General features: G+C 42.1%; 1 protein-coding gene across 1 annotated transcript in view; it reads left to right on the plus strand.

The window, feature by feature from the left end:
- Positions 1-17,572, plus strand: part of POU6F2 (POU class 6 homeobox 2) — a 956,699-nt gene that overhangs the window by 912,877 nt on the left and 26,250 nt on the right. The window contains exon 8 of the mRNA XM_040433402.1: positions 5,136-5,304. Within this exon, the coding sequence (XP_040289336.1) occupies positions 5,136-5,304 (169 nt within the window). The remainder of the gene's footprint in view (positions 1-5,135; positions 5,305-17,572) is intronic.

The raw sequence follows: 17,572 nt of genomic DNA on the forward strand, positions 1-17,572 counted from the left end.
ATAACTCATTCTCACTTTGACCCTGACCTATGAAGAGCATAAGTCAAACTCATATATGAGAGTCAGGTGTCAGGGTCAGGTGTCAGCGTCAGGTGTCAGAGTCAGGTGTCAGGGTCAGGGGTCAGGTGTCAGGGTCAGGTATCAGGGTCAGGTGTCAGGGTCAGGTGTCAGAGTCAGGTGTCACGGTCAGGTGTCAGGGTCAGGTATCAGGGTCATTGGCATTATTTTGATACTTGACTATGATATCTGACCATGTCCTAAAATGAACACTGTACATAGCATAATGTTAAAAGGTCAAGTCCCCACCAGTCCACAGAACAAGGGACTGAAGTATATACATAGTGCACAGTCAAGTGGCCATTGCTGTTTACTTTTTAGCAGCCACCTTTGTTCAATCTATTAATGTGAACCCAGCTGTTGGACCACCACAGTTAGAAGGTTATCTTATGCCCTGGACATCATTTGTTGGAAAACGCCTTTGGTTCATCATTAGATGTTGTATATAAAATTAGAGAGGCTCTTTCTCACGAGACTATGGCATATTTATTGTAAGATTTGGGGAAGAAATGAATGGTTGATCTTTTTGAACACATAGAGAATATTTCTTTGTATATTTCTATGTTTTAATTGCAAGATGACACAGCATAGGATCAAAGAAGAATAGGGGATTAAAGAAGAATTGATGTTTTTTTTTACTTTGTGAATTGTTAATGTTTAATTGTGTCCTTATATTTATATAGACACAGTTAATTTAAAGGGCACCTGTCAATAGGATTTTGGGTATAGAGCTGAGGACATGGGTTTCTAGATGGCCGCTAGCACATCCGCAATACCTAGTCCCCATAGCTCTGTGTGCTTTTATTGTGTAAAAAAAACGATTTGATACATATGCAAATTAACCTGAGAGGAGTCCTGTCCCGGTGACAGGTTCCCTTTAAGCTACTTTCACACTGGCATTTTGGTTTCCGTTTGTGAGATCCATTTCAGGACTCTCACAAGTGGTCCAAAATGGATCAGTTTTGCCCTAATGTATTCTGAATGGATAAGGATCTGTTCAGAATGCATCAGTTTGCCTCCATCCAGCCTCCATTCCGCTCTGGAGGCAGACACCAAAACGCTGCTTGCGGAGGCAAGCAGATCTGCCCTGACACACAATGTAAGTCAATGGGGATGGATCTGTTTTCACTGACACAATATGGCACAATAGAAAACGTATCCGCCCCCTATTGACTTTCAATGGTGTTCAAGACGGATCTGAACAAATGCATGCGGTTGTTTTATCGGTGCAGATCCACACCAAACGCGAGTGTGAAAGTGGCCTTAAATAAAAAAAAGTTATGGTTCATTGAAGGCTGGGAGTAAAATAGCAAAACAACTATATGGCTGTGTCAGTTTTCAGCTGTTTCAGCTGTTTTGACAATGCTAAACTATTGACAACAACTATTGACAGCAGTACAAATATACCTTTTGAGCTTTTACTATCAAAAGTACTGTAAATATAAACTTTTCTGCCAGGTTCTGCTCCTGCAAGTGCATTGGAGGCATGCTCTCTGCATCTACTAAAGCTGTCACTTAGAGCAAAGAGGATTGGCTGTAAAGCAGAACTTCATTGTGAAGCTCTACAGTGCCTCCATTGTACTTGCAGAAGAAGAAACTGGCAGAATAAAAGTTCATATTCACACTAAACCCGAAAATAAAAGCCTCACAAACATATGGTTGTCCTGCTCTCCCCTGCTCTTACTTGTGCTGTCAGCAGTTTAACATGGTCAAAACTGCTGACAGACTTTTTTTTAAAATCATACACATGCAATTTTTTTTTCACCTCAATTAAAGTGCTAGATGTCATGGATGAAAAGCTATATTCAGCTATATATTCAGTAGTTACATTCTTTTTCCACCACCATCACAGTAGTGGATACTAGTGATGGCCTTGCGGTTTGCCCGGCGGTCGGTTTGCGGCAAACTTTGCGTGTTCGCGATCCACTGAACATGCGAACATATGGCGATGTCCGTGCGCGCCATATTCTTTTGCATTGCACCGAACTTTGACCCATGACACATACATCAGGTGGGACAGGACAGCCAATTGAGACGTTTAAGCACATGGACACACCCCCAACCCTATAACAGAACCCGATCTGGCAGCCATTTTACACTATGTGTTTTGCCAGTGTAGGGAGAGGTTGCATTTTGGAGCAGGGACAGGCTGTTAGGAACTTAGGGACACCAAACTCTAGCTAATAGGGCCACAAAAGTCCTTTTAAGGACTGGTAACGTTGTGCTATCGATAGGTGTGATACACAGAGGGGTGTGATATAATTATAATATACTTTCTAACATAGAAAGTATATTATTGTGCATTTGCATGCTTCCAGAAAATACTGATTAAGGGCTGCGCTCTATCAGCTTCCAGAAAATAGTGATAGAGGTCTTCCATATACCTGCGTCCATAAAATTACTGCTTATGGGTGATATACCAGCTTCAACTAACAACTGATCGAGGCCTGCCATATATCAGCTTCCACAAAATAGTGATAGAGGTTTTCCATATACCTGCGTCCACAAAATACAGATTGCGGGTTTTGATATACAGTACCTGCTTCAACTAACAACTGATTGAGGCCTGCCATATATCAGTTTCCACAAAATAGTGATAGAGGTTTATCATATACCTGCGTCCACAAAATTACTTCTTGAGGGTGATATACCAGCTTCAACTAACAACTGATTGAGGCCTGCCATATATCAGCTTCTACAAAATAGTGATAGAGGTTTTCCATATACCTGCATCGACAAAATACAGATTGCGGGTTTTGATATACCTGCTTCAACTAACAAGTGATTGAGGCCTGCCTTGGTGATATATCAGCTTCAACGAACAACTGATTGAGGCCTGCCATATATCAGCTCCCACAAATACTGTTCTTCTCTAGGGACTTTTGCACAGGGTAATTTTGAAAATGTCAGGCAGTGGAAGAGGCAGGTCGTTCCGCAGGAGTGGTAGGGGTCGAGCAGGCGCACCAGGCCAGAGCCTAAGTGGGAAGTTGGAGAAGGTGCGTGCGATTATGTCAAAGGATGCACAAGAGTTGTTTGAGTGGCCCATCAGACTTCTGATTTGTGACTGCCCGACGCACTGTAACTCCACCTTGTATATGCTTGATAGGCTGCTCCAGCAGAAACGTGGAGTTAACGATTACCTGTACGAACTCTGCGGCAGGAAAGGTTTGGGAGAGCTTGGTTTCTTTTCACCACGCCAGTGGCTGTTCATGTGCGACGCATGCAGACTTCTGAGGCCATTTGATGAGATCACCATACTGGTCAGTCGCAGCCAGGGCGCCATCAGTGACATCTCCCTTACACCTTCTTTCTGGAGCATGCATTGCATCATGTCATTGATCAAGCTGTCGATGAGCGGAGCTTGAAGATGAGGAAGTCGCAATGCTGAATGAATTCCCATCTGAGACTAGTCAGCAGGAGTCTGAAGAGGAGTCAGAGGAGGATGGTGTCTCGGAGAAGGAGGAGGAGGAGGAGCAAGAAGAGCAGGCTTTAATCTTTTTGGGGATCTCTGGTGTTGTCCGTGGCTGGGAAGAGTAGACAGAGGACGACATTCTCCTGGGCTATGACCAGGAGTCAGGGCGCTCCACCACTTTTAATTTAGTGCAAATGGGGGACTTCATTCTCCAGTGTTTGAAGAGGGACCCCCGTATAAAAAGCATAAAGGTCAAGGACCTGTACTAGGTGGCAACGTACTTAGACCCCCAGTACAAACACAAAATGGCGGACATGTTACCAGCATCACAGAGGGCTGTCAGAATTCAGCATTTCCAGGCCTTGCTGCGAAAGATGCTGCATTCTGCTGTTGCAAGCTCTGGCAGAGGAATTTCCACACACAGCGAAACAGGTGCGGGTACCAATCCTACAGCGTCTGCAAAAAGAGAGCGGTTTGAAGATGTATTGGTCACTTTCGATATGAAATCATTCTTTCATCCAACCCATCGACAGCCGCCCTCCGGATCCAGCCTCAGGGAACGCCTAGACTGACAGGTGTCCGACTTCATCAGGTTCTGAGAAGCGAGGAACCCCTTGACTACTGGGTGTGCAGGCTTGACCTGTGGCCAGAGCTGGCACGATTTGTCATTGAACTCTTGGCTTGCCCCTCATCGAGTGACTTGTCCAAAAGGAAGTTCAACACAGCAGGGGGGATCATGACCGATAAGCGCACTCGCCTAGCTCACGACAGTGTGGACTACCTCACATTTTTTTTAAATGAATGAGGCATGGATCTCGGAGGAATTCAACACCTGTGATGACCACGTGTAATTGAATTTCCTCATGCCAGCCCACACATATGAGCCACCATACTGTGCCCTGTATTTCCCAGTAGAAAATGATCCTTGGGAAACACAGTCCTCATCCCTGACCAACAGGACCAGGTAGCACTCTGTCAGTAAATGGCGGCCTCCCCTCTCCGCCACGCTGCTCCGATGTGTACTGGTGCTTATTCTGACACTAGGGCTGGGTTTACATCCTTTTTTTTGCCATCCATTTAATGCATACCAAAAATGTATGCATTAACAGATGCCTCAGACTGATGCCGTACAGTGGCGTCCGTTCACCATACAGTTCTATTTTTTGTGGGAATTTTAGCCAATGATTCCCCTCTGTTATATCACTGTCCATGTTGTGGGACTATTTGTGTACTTCTAGTGTTTACTGGCTGCAAATATAAGCCTGACGGTTTTTAAGGTTTGCCTGCCATTATAGTGAATGGGTGGCGCCGCGAACGCGTCCCGGCCGATGTTTGTCCATCAGTAGTGGGGGGGGGTATTTTTTCTTATCACCAGTGTGCATTCAAGGAACTAAACAGTAATTTTTACGTAGCAGTTGAACCATATCAAGTTTCACCGTACAGCTAAATGATATTACATGAGGATTGGCACCAAATTGGCTTGTTTACTCAAGTTGGGTAACAACTACAAATTCTAAATACAATTTGTCACAAGTTATGCAATTCACTGTTATGACTTGATGCTTTTTTGTAAATGTAGAATATAAATACAATCTTTTTTGTACATCCATCCTATATTGTTGTCAGCATATGATCAATGCACATATTTTTATCTTTTGATATTTAGCTCCATCAACCAGCACAAGCACCGGTGGGTCCAGCAACATCACAGGCAAATCTTCTGCATTTGGCTCATAATCAGGCATCAATGGCTCAAAGTCCAGTCCGCCAATCTTCATCTTCTTCCTCTTCATCTTCCTCTTCGTCAGCTTTGAGTGTTGGTCAGTTAGTCAGCAGTAAGTATTTACTTTCCTTATTGTGTCCTTCTATATCAAAGTGTTTCTTACTATGTTTTCTTAGGAGAGTATTAAAGCTATGGACTGTCTAAGTTGTCTTTAGCCCCTTAATAGCACAGGATTTAAAAATCTGACATTTTCTAGTAGTTTTACACATTTTTTTTATAAATTAAGCCTGCATTTTCCATTTTTTAAACTATCAGATTTTTAGAGTGTGAATAAAAGAATTGCACATCTTCAAATCCTGACTGTTATCAAATACACTACCGAAAAATGGAAAAGTACAAAGTATTCTATAAACTGCTAGCGGGAGTTGGTCAATGATCTCTGGGAGGCAGCAGTCATACAGATGCCAGATATCCTCCTATCATATGTGATTCCAAGCCCTTACAACTTGGACCCATAGTTTAGCCAAGGTAATTGGGCTACTGTGCATGGGAGATCCATTGCCAATCCCAGACTTTGCTGAACGAAAAGAGAAGAAGGCAATCTAGCTGGCCAGGGGAGCTGCTGTATAGCACAGGCAGTGTGGGTGAGCATTATTTTGTTGGAACACCATGTCTTCTGAGTCAAAAAAGGCAGAAGGACTGGGTCTACAATGTCCTGGATATAATGAAGGCTCCACTAATACCAGACCGGAACGGGCATAATACATAACAGCATCCCACAACATGTTGCTTTTGTGTGTCTCTGCACTATGCATGATGGCAGTAGGTGCTCTCAAGCCCTCCTGCAGACACTAACATGAACTTTGTCGATCTCAGCTCAATCGCAATAACCTCTTCCTGACTGAGCGATTTTTGTTTTTGCGTTTTTGTTTAATACTCCCTGCCTTCCCGGAGCTATAACTTTTTTATTTTTCTGTTCATACAGCCGTAGGAAGGCTTCACAAGATTTTTTCAGGATAAGTTGTACCTTCTAATGGCACCATTTAATGTACCCCACAATCTGGTGGGAAGTAAAACTGACCTGTTATCATCCTTCTCCAGGTCAGTATTGATTACAGCGATTCCACATTTTTATAGTTTTTCTTGTGTTTTAGCATCAAAAAATAAAAACTTCATTGTCATATTCTGACCCCCATAACTTTTTTAGATTTATATCTATGAGGCTGTGTGGGTGCTCATTTTCTTGTGGTTCTGTAGTTGTGGATCTGTAGTTTTTACTGATACCATTTTAGAGTGCGTATGACCTTTTGATTGCTTTTTTGGGGGAGCTTGAAGTGATGAAAAAAGATTGAATTGGCCATTTTTTTTCATTACTACGTCAACCATACAAGATAAATACCTTTATATTTTAATAGTTTGGGCAGTTTGGAATCTGGCGATGCCTATGGTCTTTATTTTTGTTTATCTATTTTTAATATGGAGAAAGGAACTAAGTTGAATTTTTATATACGTTTAATATTTTTAAAAATGTTTTAAAACTTTTTAAAACTGTGTAAGACAGCAGAAACATGGCAGCTTTGGTGATCTTTAAAGTCCTGACTTCTGCTGTACATGTAATGGTCAGGAAGCAGTTAGATTTTCCAGGTGTTCTTTTTTCATTTTCCGCTAGCTTAATATGAAGCAACCCTAAAATGAAATTTACATTTGCATCTGTCATAACACACATGCTAATCAGACTGAGGGCAAAAATAGACCAGCAGTATAAATACTGTTAGGACTCATGCACACAAACGATTTTTGCGTTCAGTACACTGGCCGTTTTTTTAGTTCAGTATGCGTTACTTATACTGAACCATTCATTTCAATGGGTCAGCAAAAAAAAAAATGAAATGTCTCCGTGTGCATTCAGTTTCCGTATTTCCGTATTTCTGTTCTGTTGAAAGATAGAACATGTCCCATTATTGCCTGCAAATCACGTCCCGTGGCTCAATTCAAGTCAATTGGTCCGCCAAAAAAACTGAACACATATGGAATGTACTCCGTATGTCTTCCGTTTCTGTTCCGTTTTTTGCCGAACCATCTATTGAAAAATGTATGCCCAGCTCAATTTTTCCTATGTGCTTACTATATACTGTATATGCCATATGGAAAAACGGAACTGAACCAGAAACACTACTGAAAAAAAAACTGAAAAATGGATCCATTAAAAACGGCCCGCAAGACACTGACTGAAGTTTGACTTAGTATTTTGATACAGTAATTTATGGCAATAAATGGACTGACGTGATAGAAGCGAGACAAAGTAAGTCAGGCGATATTAGCAGAAACTTCCCAAAGAGCTTCGTGGAGGACATACATTTTTCAGTAGGATGGAGCCGATATTATTAACAACGTTTTTAAATTAAACAGGTTCGGATTGCTGTATCTGATTAGTTTAAAAACTTTGTTAAAAATATGGGCTCAGTATTTGATCAACCTTAATGGTAAAACTAAAAACCTATTTCAGCCTTCTTTTCTGGGTGCCAAATGTCTATGATAGTTGGGTGTCCAACTTGCAAATGCAGAACTGTCTGGAGTGCCATGGCCTCTTCAAACAGCTGATCTGTGGGAGTGCTGGGAGTTGGACCTCTACTGATCAGATATTGATGGCCTATCCTCAGGATAGGCCATCAATATTAAACTCCCAGAAAACTACTTTAAGCCCTTTGAGCCATACACTGTACATCTACACAATGGAACTATTAAGTTAGCTCATAGTGTTGTAAATGTACAGTCGTGGCCAAAAGTTTTGAGAATGACACAAATATTCGTTTTCACAAAGTTTGCTGCTAAACTGCTTTTAGATCTTTGTTTCAGTTGTTTCAGTGATGTAGTGAAATATAATTACACGCACTTCATACGTTTCAAAGGCTTTTATCGACAATTACATGACATTTATGCAAAGAGTCAGTATTTGCAGTGTTGGCTGTTCTTTTTCAGGACCTCTGCAATTCGACTGGGCATGCTCTCAATCAACTTCTGGGCCAATTCTTGACTGATAGCAACCCATTCTTTCATAATCACTTCTTGGAGTTTGTCAGAATTAGTGGGTTTTTGTTTGTCCACCCACCTCTTGAGGATTGACCCCAAGTTCTCAATGGGATTAAGATCTGGGGAATTTCCAGGCCATGGACCCAAAATGTCAACGTTTTGGTCCCCAAACCACTTAGTTATCACTTTTGCCTTATGGCACGGTGCTCCATCGTGCTGGAAAATGCATTGTTCTTCACCAAACTGTTGTTAGATTGTTGGAAGAAGTTGCTGTTGGAGGGTGTTTTAGTACCATTCTTTATTCATGGCTGTGTTTTTGGGCAAAATTGTGAGTGAGCCCACTCCCTTGGATGAGAAGCAACCCCACACATGAATGGTCTCACGATGCTTTAGTGTTGGCATGACACAGGACTGATGGTAGCGCTCACCTTTTCTTCTCCGGACAAGCCTTTTTCAAGATGCCCCAAACAATCGGAAAGAGGCTTCATCACAGAATATGACTTAGTCCCAGTCCTCAGCATTCCATTCACCATACTTTCTGCAGAAGATCAATCTGTCCCTGATGTTTTTTTTGGAGAGAAGTGGCTTCTTTGCTGCCCTTCTTGACACCAGGCCATCTTCCAAAAGTCTTCGCCTCACTGTGCGTGCAGATGCGCTCACACCTGCCTGCTGCCATTCCCGAGCAAGCTCTGCACTGGTGGCACTCCGATCCCGCAGCTGAATCCTCTTTAGGAGATGTTCCTGGCGCTTGCTGGACTTTCTTGGACGCCCTGAAGCCTTCTTAACAAGAATTGAACCTCTTTCCTTGAAGTTCTTGATGATCCTATAAATTGTTGATTGAGGTGCAATCTTAGTAGCCACAATATCTTTGCCTGTGAAGCCATTTTTATGCAACGCAATGATGGCTGCACGCATTTCTTTGCAGGTCACCATGGTTAACAATGAAAGAACAATGATTTCAAGCATCACCCTCCTTTTAACATGTCAAGTCTGCCATTTTAACCCAATCAGCCTGACATAATGATCTCCAGCCTTGTGCTCGTCAGCATTCTCACCTGAGTTAACAAGACGATTACTGAAATGATCTCAGCAGGTCCTTTAATGACAGCAATGAAATGCAGTGGAAAGTTTTTTTGGGGATTAAGTAAATTTTCATGGCAAAGAAGGACTATGCAATTCATCTGATCACTCTTCATAACATTCTGGAGTATATGCAAATTGCTATTATAAAAACTTAAGCAGCAACTTTTCCAATTTCCAATATTTATGTTATTCTCAAAACTTTTGGCCACGACTGTACAGCACAAGGATAGAATTGGGCTGTGCCCACACCATAAGCAGTGAGTGGCAGCTGTACTTTATATCTGCTTCAAAATCCTGGATCGGCCAATGTTGGCCATTTATTGCCTTATATGACATGGTCAATAGCAACTGTGTCATCTGTGGCTGTAGGAACTGTGTCTCTCTCTCTGCCCATTGATGTCACCCCTGTGATTCAATTACAGTCAGGGTCCTAAAAAAGCCCCCAGATCTGTTACACCTGTGAGCCTCCAGCAGGGTCGCTTGGTAGTTTTACACTGTGAGGCATAATACACTGCAATACTGAAATATTCCAAAGAAGTATGTAAGCAACAGATTGCATTTTCAAAGTAAGTGTAAAAAAAAGTTCAAAAATGTTTTTTATAATTAACCCATTATTTGTCCCACACAACTAATGGTAAAAAGCAATGGAGAAAATGCATTTTTTTTTATTTATTCCCCCTCCCAGCCCAGAATTGTACCAATGAAAGCTACAAAAAAAGACTTCATAAAACTCTAAAAACTTATTGGCTCTCAAAACAAAAAAAACATTTTCTTTAAAAAATATGTTTTTATTGAGCAAAATTAGCAAAATATAAAAAAATAAATATATAAATTTGGTAGCACCTTTATTGTAACCGAAAAAACAAGTTAATAGGTAACTTATATTGCATGGGGAATGCCTTAAAAACAAAACCCCAAAAACTATATACAATTGCTGTTTTTTTTCTCCATCCCCTCTCCCAAAAAAAAAATATTTAAAGAGTTGTCAATACATTAAATGCACCCCTTAAAAGGCACCATTAATAATTACAGTCCATTTTGAGAAAAAAAAGCTCTAATATTGCTATGCTAAAATGGAAATAGTAAAGATGTTATGGCTTTTGTAAAAAAGTGGTAAAAAAAAAAAGAAAAGAAAACTCACTGTATCCATAATGCCTAAAATGGGCTTAACCTGGTTACTTGTGAAATATATAAAAAAATTGTAATGTGTGGCAGGCTGTCAATCATCTTGAAACCTAAAATGTATAACATCATGTTTGCATTCTGCTTGTATGGTTAATCTTACATCTAACCGATAATGTGCACTGCAATGTACTGTATGTGTGACAGTGTATGATACTATCTATTAATTCATGTTCAAGAGACAGCCTGGGACAATACATGCCATTATAAGATGGAGCTATCTATAAAATCAGGGAACAAGGGAAAGCATGTCCATGATGAATATATACATTGACATTTAGTATGGCTTATCAAACACTATGAAATAAACGTCACCAAAAAGCCTGCTAGTTGTACATTATGATAAATGTGAACAGTGGCTTATCATAATGGAGGATGTATGTGATTCTGTTGAGTTCCATTTCGTCACATACGGACTTCCAGGTGTTATCGCTGATTGCAGACATTAGCTCTGGGTCTCGGCAGTTTAAAACAGCAGAAACCAGGTGGCTTGTGAGTGGGCACTATCTTCAAAGGGATTGCAAAACTTTAGCTAATTGCAATAAAAGAAAGGAGGTTCTGCTTCGGCGCAAGTCCACAATGTAGACAGTCTCAATGGAATGGATAATTCTTCTTTAATGGAAACAACGCGTTTCGGGGATTAAAACTTCCCCTTCATCAGGTTTCATAATATTACTATTGGGTAATATTATGAAACCTGATGAAGGGGAAATTTTAATCCCCGAAACGCGTTGTTTCCATTAAAGAAGAATTATCCATTCCATTGAGACTGTCTCCATTGTGGACTTGCGCCGAAGCAGAACCTCCTTTCTTTTATTGCAACTTCTTCTTTTTGGGGGACTGGACATCCCATCCAAAAGAATACACAGTCTGCGGCTGCAGTTCCGGTAGATAAGTCTCATCAATACAAGCCTTCAATAGGGTTGTGCCTATTTTAGCACAACCCCAAAAGGTGAGCCTTCACAATCCTCACTATATTATTTTACCTGTATATACATACTATCCTATTGTGCGCCCCTTTCTCTTTCATTCTCTATTCCCCTCATTCGCTTGAGAGGAATTTAGATTTGTCCAATACACAAAAAGTTTAGCTAATGACATTTATCATGTAGATGCAGTTAATGGCAGGCACTTACTATTGTGATTGTCCATATTGCTTCTTTTGCTGGCTTGATTAATTTTTTCTGTCTCGTTATACATTCTTGCTTCCATGGTTATGACCACCCTGCAATCCAGCAGTCGTGGCCATGCTTGCGCACTACAAAAAAAAGCCCAGGCCTTTCTTGTGGGCGGGAGTGCGCCTAGGCTGACACTTTTTCCTATACTGTGCAAGCGTCGCCACCAATGCTGGATTGCAGGGTGGTCGTAACCATGGAAACAAGAAGTGTATAATGAGCAGTGTTGATCGCGAACATCGCAAATTTTTATTGTGAATATCGGCACTTCGAGAATTTGCAAAGATCTAGAATATAGTGCTGTATCTTCGTAATCTTGAATATTCTAGATTTTTTTTCATCAGTACTCTCACTGCTTCTTGCTTGTGGGCCAATAAGAAGGCTGCAATATCTTTGTCTTAGCTTAGTAACATCCTGTCACGGCCACGGTTCTGGCCGTGACTCCTTGGGAGCTGCATACAGTTGCCCGCGGTTTGGGTTGTTGTTTCAACCGCAGCTTGGGGCTTGATGTTGTTTGCCTCAAGTGCGGTTGCCGCGGACAACAGGTATGTGTGCGGTCCCTTTGGAGTTTGTGTGTCTGTATGTATGCACTTTTGTATGTCTGTGTGCACTCTGTCTTATGTTTGGTGTGCACTGACATCTTCCCCTCACTGTGGTTGCCCGTGGCAGCGTTTGGTTGTAGTGTGTACATGTGGTGGCAGTGTCCCGGCCTTCGGGCTGACTCCCAGGACACGGTTGCCACCCATGTCGTTGCTTGCGGCAACAGCCACAGTGTGTCTCTTGTTTTGGACACTTCTCCTTTTAGTGTGTGTTTTCCCTTCCCTGGCTTGGAAGGGTTAACTTCCTTCCTAGTGTGTGTGTGCACTGGGTGTGTACGGTTGTGGGTGTGGCTGCATGGGCTATAAAGCCTCAGTTAAGACATGATGTCTTAGGGGTACTCCAGCCTTGTTGTAAGCTGGAGGAACTCTCCTGGTCACATTTCCATCTGCCAGTGAGGGCCACCCTTGTGGTCATAAATTGTGATTCTCTATGTTTATGAGGTTGTGTGTTTACTTCATGTATGGTGTTTGGTAGATGTTTGTTTGGTCGTTTCTTATTGCAGCATATGGTTTCCTGGTTTCCTGTGATGTGTGTGGTGTGCTCTGTCTTTGGTGTTTGTGGACAGCAGCACTTGGGTTCCAGGTTGTGTGTCTGTGGCAGGTAAGTGTGGTACTAGGCTCACTTACCTGTCACTGCCATATGTCTGTTTATGTTTCCTTGTCTGTGTTGCTTGGCCACTTTAGACTCCTGTTCCTCCGTGTCCAGGAGGAACGGGCTGTCTACCCAGCTCCTAGTTTAGGGCCATCTTGAGGGCTAGCAGGGACTTCAAGGTTCCGGAGCATGAGCCCTCCTACCATCAAGGTCGGCTCATGTAGCTAGGAGTCAGGGTCAGGTTAGGGATGCGATTAGGAGGTCACCTGCTCCCTAATCCTGTTGTCCTGGTCGAACAGCGACCACTCCATCTGCTGATACCGCACGGCTGAGGGTTTTCCCCATCCTCAGCCGTGACACATCCCTAGCAACCAATAGGAAAGTTGCCTACCCCTTACTATATAGGAAACTGCCCAGCAGCCATTTTCTGATGTTTTTTGCAGTTCTGAGAGAGAGAGAGAGAGAGAGAGAGAGAGAGAGAGCAGTGTCATTGCTGTGCTCTGTGCTTTGCTGAGTCACCTGGAACCTTATTTAATTACATAAGATAGTTAGTTAGCTCATATATATAATACAGCTAGTTAGTGGGAAATAGTCAGCGTAGGTTAGATAGTGATATAGTGTAGCTGATAGGTTCCAGTGCAGGGTGTTAGGTAGTGTGATAGGAATTACTGTGTTGTGATAGGGATTAGTGTCTTTGTCTTTGAAAAAAAAATTCATTTGCTATCTGTTTTTCTGTGCTGTGATAAGGATAGTGCTGAAATGTAAAATTACTTACAGTGATCAGGAGTTCTTCCTCACAGTCATGAAAGTTGCTGCCAACCATTTTCTCCAGTCTCAGGAAACTTCTATCAGCTTGAAAAATGCAGCAAAAGTGAGCCACGCCTGCATTGCTTACGCAATACACGCATATTACATTGCCGATTTTCGCAATCAAGAAAATAATGACTGGAGATCACGAATTCTAGAATTTACAGCGAAAATTAGGCCAAAAATTAGCAAAATATTGTAAAAATGAATAATGCCTATGCTGCTCATCACTAATTATGAGATTGAAAAATGAATCAAGCCAGCAAGGAAGCAATATGGACAATGACAATACATTAGTTGAGTGCCTTGTATTAACTTTCTCTACAATGCCATTTGCTGAAGTGAGACAACCCCTTTAAACACATGACTTCAGTTGCATGGCGGTGGTCGGGAAAGAGTTTATATTCTAAAGAAAAGTGAAGATACTTTAGTTTTGCAATCTTTGCCTGTACTTTTTTTTTAGTTTAGTGTGATTTTGTTTTTCTAAAAACCTTCTTTAGTCAAGGTTCAGTGAAAAGTTCTGGTCTCCAGCAGCTATATCATTTCCCTTGATAAGTCTTAAATTGACTGCATTATCTGGCACCAAAGAAATCTTCCTCACCTAGTATGTGTCTACAATTAGATGCCCTTTATAGAAGCAAAAGCTGCGTTGGCTACAAGAAATTCAGAAACAGATATAAATTTGAAGTACACTTTGTGGCATTTTGATTGTGACCTGATAAAATACTAAAGGACAACCAAAATACCAAAATAATAAAGGGGATATTTACCGCAAAGTACAATAATGCTTAGCCAGGTGCACAGCTTTAACACTTACTGCAAAATACTTTATTTTAACAATGCATTTCATTATTTTTTTTTCATTTCAATATAACAATTTATAAGGTAAACTATATTTAATGTAAAAAATACTGTATATCAATATAAAACAGTGAAAATGTGAGATTCCTACATGGCTGTAGTCATATTTAAAGGAAACCTGTCATCAACTTTATGCTGCCCTTACTAACGGTAAGTAGAGACAGGTGAGTTGATTTCAGCGGTGTGTCATTTATAAGTTACTAGCTAAAGGACTCTGCTTTGCATGGGTATATTTCATTTATTTTATTTAATGTTTCTGTGTGTCATTAAAATATATTGACAGTATCCCCCAAAACAGTGTCCTCTACAGCACCCCGTCCCATTATCTGCTGAGCTGTGAATCTAATCCTATCTTATGTGATACTGTCTGCTGAACGGTGTATCTAATCTTATGTTGTGTGATAATGTCTGCTGAGCTGTGTATCTAATCCTATCCTGTGTGATATTGTCTGCTGAGCTGTGTATCTATTCCTATCCTGTATGATACTGTCTGCTGAACTGAGTATCTAATCATGTGTGATACTGTCTGCTGAGCTATGTATCTAATCCAATCCTGTGTGATACTGTCTGATAAGCTGTTTATCTAATCCTTTCCTGTGTGATATTGTCTGATAAGCTGTGCATGATACTGTCTGCCGAGCTGTGTATCTAATCCTATCCTATGTGATACTGCCTGCTGAGCTGTTTATCTAATCCTATCCTATGTGATACTGTCTAGGGAAGAGCGAACCCGAACTGTATTTTCGTAAAAGTCCGGGTTCGGGTTCGGTGTTCGGCGCTTTCTTGGCGCTTTTTGAAAGGCTGCAAAGCAGCCAATCAACAAGCGTCATACTACTTGGCCCAAGAGGCCATCACAGCCATGCCTACTATTGGCATGGCTGTGATTGGCCAGTGCACCATGTGACCCAGCCTCTATTTAAGCTGGAGTCACGTAGCGCCGCACGTCACTCTGCTATGATCAGTATAGAGAGAGGTTGCAGCTGCGACGTTAGGGCGAGATTAGGCAGATTAACTCCTCCAAAAGACTTCATTCTGTGATCGATCTGCAGCTGTGGATCATTGAAGTGCTATTATTGACTTGCTCACTTTTTTGAGGCTGCCCAGAGCGTTTTTAGATCACTTTTTTTCTGGGGTGATCGGCGGCCATTTTGTGACTTGTGGTGCGCCAGCACGAGCTATCACCAAGTGTATTTAACCATCGATAGTGTGGTTATTTTGTGCTATATCCTACATCAGCTGCAGGCTGAGCCTGTGTCACCCAAGTGCATTTAACCATCAACAGTGTGGTTATTTTTTGGCCATATATTACATCAGGGGCAAGTTGAGCCTGTCACCCAGCACCTAAAAAATAGACCTGACATTTCTATTCAACCAAATCTGCACAGTTTTAGCTGGTCAAGTTATTTGTAGTGACCGTAAAAGCAGACTTTTTGTTCTGGGTTGAAAAAGCATTCCCAAATTTGCCATTCTGAAAATAACTAGTTTGTGGTATTTGAGGCCTACTTGAAATCTATCCCAAAAAGAAAATCTTACATTGAAGGTATTGATAGTGTCATTCAGAAAAACCTAAGACACACGCTAGCGTGCTGATAGAAGTGTCATTCTGTGATTAAACCTATAACTGTCACACAGCGCAAAAAAAAACAGGTCTCACATCTCTATTCAACCAAATCTGCACAGTTTTAGCTGGTCAAGTTATTTGTAGTGACCGTAAAAGCAGACTTTTTGTTCTGGGTTGAAAAAGCATTCCCAAATTTGCCATTCTGAAAATAACTAGTTTGTGGTATTTGAGGCCTACTTGAAATCTATCCCAAAAAGAAAATCTTACATTGAAGGTATTGATAGTGTCATTCAGAAAAACCTAAGACACACGCTAGCGTGCTGATAGAAGTGTCATTCTGTGATTAAACCTATAACTGTCACACAGCGCAAAACAAAACAGGTCTCACATCTCTATTCAACCAAATCTGCACAGTTTTAGCTGGTCAAGTTAATTGTAGTGACCGTAAAAGCAGACTTTTTGTTCTGGGTTGAAAAAGCATTCCCAAATTTGCCATTCTCAAAATTGTGGTGAACGGGAACAATGAGGAAAACATCTAATAAGGGACGCGGACGCGGACGTGGAAATGGTCGTGGTGGTGTTAGTGGACCCTCTGGTGCTGGGAGAGGACGTGGCCGTTCTGCCACAGCCACACGTCCTAGTGAACCAACTACCTCAGGTCCCAGTAGCCAGCAGAATTTACAGCATAATTTCGTGGGGCCCAATGCCGTTCTAAGGATGGTAAGGCCTGAGCAGGTACAGGCATTAGTCAATTGGGTGGCCGACAGTGGATCCAGCACGTTCACATTATCTCCCACCCAGTCTTCTGCAGAAAGCGCACAGATGGCGCATGAAAACCAAGCCCATCGGTCTGTCACATCACCCCCATGCATATCAGGGAAACTGTCTGAGCCTCAAGTTATGCAGCAGTCTCTTATGCTGTTTGAAGACTCTGCTGCCAGGGTTTCCCAAGGGCATCCACCTAGCCCTTCCCCAGGGGTGGAAGAGATAGAATGCACTAACGCACAACCACTTATTTTTCCTGATGATGAGGACATGGGAATACCACCTCAGCACGTCTCTGATGATGACGAAACACAGGTGCCAACTGCTGCGTCTTTCTGCAGTGTGCAGACTGAACAGGAGGTCAGGGATCAAGACTGGGTGGAAGACGATGCAGGGGACGATGAGGTCCTAGACCCCACATGGAATGAAGGTCGTGCCACTGACTTTCACAGTTCGGAAGAAGAGGCAGTGGTGAGACCGAGCCAACAGCGTAGCAAAAGAGGGAGCAGTGGGCAAAATCAGAACACCCGCCGCCAAGAGACTCCGCCTGCTACTGACCGCCGCCATCTGGGACCGAGCACCCCAAAGGCAGCTTCAAGGAGTTCCCTGGCATGGCACTTCTTCAAACAATGTGCTGACGACAAGACCCGAGTGGTTTGCACGCTGTGCCATCAGAGCCTGAAGCGAGGCATTAACGTTCTGAACCTTAGCACAACCTGCATGAC

The sequence above is a fragment of the Bufo bufo genome, chromosome 5 (assembly GCF_905171765.1).
Source record: "Bufo bufo chromosome 5, aBufBuf1.1, whole genome shotgun sequence".
NCBI lineage: Eukaryota > Metazoa > Chordata > Amphibia > Anura > Bufonidae > Bufo > Bufo bufo.